This window comes from Cicer arietinum, chromosome 7 (assembly GCF_000331145.2).
Source record: "Cicer arietinum cultivar CDC Frontier isolate Library 1 chromosome 7, Cicar.CDCFrontier_v2.0, whole genome shotgun sequence".
Lineage (NCBI taxonomy): Eukaryota > Viridiplantae > Streptophyta > Magnoliopsida > Fabales > Fabaceae > Cicer > Cicer arietinum.
The window spans coordinates 12,464,717-12,470,856 of NC_021166.2; the positions used below are offsets into that span (position 1 = coordinate 12,464,717).

The window sequence follows — 6,140 nt, forward strand, 5'->3', positions numbered from 1 at the left end:
AAGAGTGAATACTTTGGAGGAACAAGCAGCCGTCGACCGAACAGTCGAGTCAGCTGTTTTTGCGAAGAGATCAATTCTCTTTGCTGATGATGATCATAACTCGTCTTGCGACGAGAACGCAGACCAATCAGTCCCTAAAATTGAAGCAAGAGTTTCTGGAAAAGATATGCTCTTAAGAATCTATTGTGACAAACACAATGGCAGAGCTGCAACTGCAATACTTTGTGAATTGGAAAAACATCATCTCACTATTCAGAGTAGTTGTGCTTTTCCATTTGGAAATAACTATCTTGACATAACCATTGTTGCTAAGGTAAAACTAATTAACTTCAAATTTCAAAGACATAATTTAAATATCATAGCAGAATTAGGATCATATTTGGTTCTTTTTTCTATTTAATTTTGTTAAGTAGTAACTATTTTCCATTTCCTGATTTATTATATGGTTTGTGTCTTTAATTTCTTGTAGATGAATAAAGAATACTGCTTGACAATAAAGGATCTGATAAGAAGTATAAGTCAGGTTTTGAGGCAGCTCATTTGATCCTATACACAACAATTTCAAGGCATCTACATTTGTTGATGTGTGCATGCTCATGAGTCATGACTATAGTCAATAGTGTAGTGTTTATAATAATCATGACTTTAATTAATTTATTATGGTTTTAGTTTTAATTTTCATCCATCATTTGTATTATTGTGAAGGTGTTTTCTTTGGATTTTCATCCATCATATGCATCTTAGTTGTCCAATCATAATTTGATGTTTCAGATTTTAAAGTTAATATTTTAGATTTAAACAAAATTTTAAATCTGTTTTAAAATCTGAAATGTCATCTTGATTGATTAAATGACTAGAATGTGTATGGTGCAAACAATCCAATTTGATTTTCTTTGTTATGTTCATTTTTGCGCAGTTGAGTGATTGGCTGTGTTAATCTACCTCACAATGTCATTTTCAAAACTCTGTACTCATTTTTTTCTTTCTCCACAAGAGGGATTTTTTTAGAGGATTTGACTATTCAGATAGATCTCTTTTCTCCCTCTTTCACGTTGTGAAGATTGCAAAAGACAATGTTGAGTGTATTTTATTTTTGTATTGGTCCATTTGTCGGTTTGTGATGGATTCAATTCTATATAAAAATTTTATGATTATTAATGTTGTGACTAAATGACAACTTGTTCTGTTTCAAATATAGTATTGGATACATTATAAAAAAAATATTATAAAAAAATATAGTATTGGATACTCGTGTGGGTGCATATCTTCAACTACATTTGATTCACCATTTAATTATTAAATTCAAAATGAATGATATAAACTCTGTGCTTCTAATATATATATATTTTTTTAAAGTATATAAATGATTAATTAGTTTCCAGATAATCATGAAAACGATTCGAAATTAATGTTGTATGGTAACCATAAATCATTTTTTTATAGAAGAAGTTGACTAAATTTGGTGATTAATGCCATTGGATCATGAGATTATTATTTGTAAATGCATATTGCAATTGAATATAAGAAACCCCTTAATCCTAATCCTAATCCTAATTTTGGTGATTGTCGTTGGATCATGTGATTATTATTATACACGTATACAGCTAATTCCATGTCGAGCAAAGTTTATATTTTACTACTTGACAAAAATTCTTAAACTCATTTTTATATTATATCCTAAATATTGATTGCTAAAATGCACATTTTACACCCAACTTTCTTAATTCCGTTATTTAGGCTCTTCTATTTTGAAAGAAAAGCAACTTTTCCGAAAATCAGGACACCGTTAATTTTGATTTGGTAAAACGCTAATTTAAATTCACTTTCATAAATTTACTAATATTTTTGTAATTAATATAAACATAATAATAGTACTACATCTAACATATTTAAAGGGGTTATTATTAAAGACATTGTTTACGAAAAAAAAATTATTCACCTGCAGTTACTCTATTTTAAAATGTGTATCAAAGTTACTCAAAAGAAATATGTAACAAATAAATTTTCTATTTTTAAGATTCAAAATATATTATGAAAACAAAAACTACCAAACAACTTTTTTCATCTAAAAAATATCCTAAAACAGAACTACCAAACAATTTTTATTTTTCCTTTTATTCTCAAAAATAGTTTTTAAAAATTAATTAAAAAAATAATTTTTGAAAACTTATAAACAAACAAAAAACACGATTAAATAGGTCCTTATTTCCTCGATATCCCCCACGATGTTTAAAAGTTTGTTTTTCTCTATAGGACAAAAATCCTTAAATTTAAGAGAGCGCAAAATAGAAATTTAGCAATCTATTGAGAGTAAGGGGGTTTTAAGAATTTCCCAAATAATTTCTCTGTATAGTATACTAAAAAAGAAAGAAAAGTACTAGTCAAAAGTATCTATTTCCCTTTCAAAAGTATTATTTATAATAAGGGGATTAGGGAATCTCTAGACATGTGATTACTTGCAGGGAGTAGCAACAACTATATCCAAAAAAAAAAATCATAGCCCTATAGATACATAATAATTAGTATAAGATAAATCACATTTTTGGTATATGATATTGTTATGTCATGTCGCATTCATCTTTTACAAAAACACATTTAAATCATATATCATTTAAAATGTCAATCATTGAAATTTTTTATGTTAACATGAGACGCCGGCATAGTAAAGACACTAATATAGATGATGATGTATGAAAAATATAATGTGGCGAAAAAAAATGATGTGTTTAGAGACTAAAATAAAAGAGAATGACATAATGATTCAAGTTAAAAACTTCAAATCTGAATAATTAATAATTAAAAACTTTAATTTTATATTCAATTGTTTTAGTCAGTATCTTCATCAAAGCACACGATGGTGAGAGGTGGTGCACGTTCATCATACCAAGCTATTCATCATCGTCGCGGATGGGACCTTCCTCCCCATTGATTCTTTATTGTGATTGTGATAGAAGGATTATAAGGCATATTGCCCAAATCGAGATTAATAGAGGCAAACCATTCTATGTTTGCTCAATCAACAATGTATTGGAAAATGAGATTTTTTATAGAGGTTTAAGGAATGTAGGGTCAATTTGTACTTTCCCAAATTAACATAGTCCCAAACCATACCATATTGCTTTTTATCACTTCCTTCCACAACTTCTCTTGCATCTTTCAGTTTATCATTTCCATTGCCTCCTTAACATGTATGTCAACGGGACCAGAACGGATAATACACTTCTACTATTCGTCTCTAACACTCAAAGTGTCCCTCGTTCTTTGTCTCGAAGAGTTTTATTTTTCTTTATTGTTTCCATGGTCCTCGGGAGCACTATCAAAATAAAATATATATATTTCTCTTGTTTTCGAAATTTGTAGTTTAAAATTTAACCATAAAATAAACAAAAAAATTATGATATTATTCTGAGTATTATGACAACAATAAAAATCACATAAAATTAATTTATACATATTGTGTGAAAAAAAACAAATAAAAATCAACATATAAAATCCTTGAATATATATATATATATATATATATATATCATTTTAGTAAATTGTTCAGTGAAGTCTCCATAAGGTGGAGGTTATCATCTTTGTCTTCAAACCACATTAGAAATGACTTTTTCTCCATCGACGTCCCTGCGACGTCCTTATAAGTTGACATTCCTACCTTTGGTTCATCAATTTCATTACCAAGAAATTCATGGTCACCTAGTCTTCACTAGTCTTTGCTTTTACAAGACTAAGCCACATCAAGATGTTCACCTAGTCTTCACTAGTCTTTGTTTTTTCACAATCTCTCTTTTTTACCATAAATCTCTCTTCTCTGAATTTCTATGAATCTAATTGTATATGCATCTCTCTCAATCAATGTTTAGCAATTACAACATCAACAACAACATAGCCATGCATTTACAGTTATGGTATATATATGCACATTAGTTTAACTAACTATAACTAAATTTGTTATAACTAACTTGACTAAATTAGTTATAACTAATTTTTAACCATAACTAACATTTGTTATGTGATTTGAGGCATATCTTCACACCAACCATAATATGGTAGCTCTTCAATATCATTTTGGGCAACAAGCACGTCATTTCAACACCATTTCTAGTCTCAATAGATACCTCTTCAACTTCATTTTTGCCTCCGTAAAATGCAACTCAACCACATCACCATTTTCATCTACAATATCACTTTTATCCATAGGTTCAACTGATATTTGGTGTTAAAAAAGTGTGTGAACTTCATGGTTGCTGTGACAAGCAGCAATACACATAACTATAATGACAATGATTTTCGACAATTGAAATAATCGTGCCTGTTGGGAACAATCCACCATATTCTCTCAAAATTGGTATATCTATTGCATCTCAAGAACAAATCTTCAAGTATAAATGTATTGATGTAGTTACTTTGAACATCCTCCCAAACACGAAATTCACTCTTACACACTACATGTTACCATTATCATATCTTCTAAAACGACCACCATGATGCAAAATATTAGCAGATTTTCATTCCAATCTAAAAAACAACAATACCCATACCCGTTACTAACAAAAAAACAAAACCCGAATATTGTAATATTGAAAACCCTAAATCATAAACAAACAAGAGACAGAAAAAACTCTAAAACGTCTCACAATCAAAACAAAGAATATGCAAATTTATTGTCATGCAAGATCAAAACAAGAAACCAAAAATTAAAATTTTTGGTTAATTTTCACATATTATTCTTTGTTGTTTTGTGCTTCAACCTATACTCACCTTTAAGGTTGATACATTTAGGGTTGACAATGAATTAAATCAAATAGAGAATAGTTTGAGTCTTGATTTAATAATTAGTTTGTTGAACTTGTTCCGTAAATCAAATAAGATGAATATAAGTTAAAAATTGAACTCACTAAATAAATAAATGAGTTGAATTGGAGTTATATATAATTCAACTTGTTTCATTAAATTTTATATATTAACTTAAAAATATTATAGTTGTTGATATGCTTTTGTCACTCCAAATATATGACTAAACTCACCATATAACTAGTATCCATCCGTTACAAATTATATATTATTTTAGCAGAATATTTATATGGTGTTTCACAATATCAATGAATTGTTAATATATATATTTTTATGTCATTTATTATTTTTTATTCTATTTTTTTAATTCTTTTAATTTATATTTGTCATACAATTAATAAAATATATTTTTATAAAGTATTTATAATTTTTCTTTTTCATACAATGTTAACTTTTGCAATAATATGGATGACACCGACAAAGTGACATATAATTTTGGACGGATGGAGTAATAATTGAATACTAATATATTTATTTATAATAAAACAAATTGAAATTAGGTATGAGATCATTGTGGGTCGGAATTAATTTTGTCTCTTACTCTCGCATCCGACTGATTAGAGAAAATCCGCACTTAAGTTCTCATTTCTACCGCGACGAGGTCCGTTTTTCAATCCATATTTACAACTATTCGTGTATAAAATAATAAATTTAAATATTATATTAATGATAATCAATAAAATAATAAGTATTATATAATAATAAAATTAAAATATTAAAATTAAAAATATTAAAATCATTATAAAGTAGAGATTAAAATTTATAATACGTCCGGTCAAAATGAAGTTTCTCCGTTCAAACCGTGACGGAATCAAATGGGTACAAACATGGGCTAATTGAAATACCACAAATAAGTGAAATAACCGACCAACACAATAACATGGACGGCATATGAATTACGAGCACTTATCTACCGTACAAAGGAGGACACAATAATTTTATTGGGATAATTTGTTGGTTCAATAGTGATCTGAAATTGAATGGCAAACAGAGTGAGAAGACAAAGCCCTTTGTGGAGTTGATGATATACCCTTGACTTAACAGGGCCCATATATGGTCGGTAGTCTTATATTATTCCAGACATCCAGGTAAAGCCAAAGCATTTCCCTTTTCCCACTGACTACCTTTATAACAAAGACTTGCCCATCAATATTGAAACTCAAATAGAATTTCTACCACTAAATGCTCCCAAGTATTGATACAATGGAATATCTAAACATATTGTTTTCTCAATATCAACATGTAATTAGGGAAATTGGGTTCGGACGAGGTATTTCAACATATTC

General features: G+C 28.6%; 1 protein-coding gene across 1 annotated transcript in view; it reads left to right on the plus strand.

Moving 5' to 3' along the window:
• The window catches only part of LOC101497663 (transcription factor bHLH19), a 2,792-nt gene extending 1,638 nt beyond the window's left edge, over positions 1-1,154 (plus strand). Inside the window, exons 5-6 of the mRNA XM_027336611.2 lie at positions 1-313; positions 470-1,154. Of these exons, the coding sequence (XP_027192412.1) occupies positions 1-313; positions 470-544 (388 nt within the window). The 3' untranslated portion in view covers positions 545-1,154. The remainder of the gene's footprint in view (positions 314-469) is intronic.
• The last annotated feature ends 4,986 nt before the right edge of the window (positions 1,155-6,140 follow it).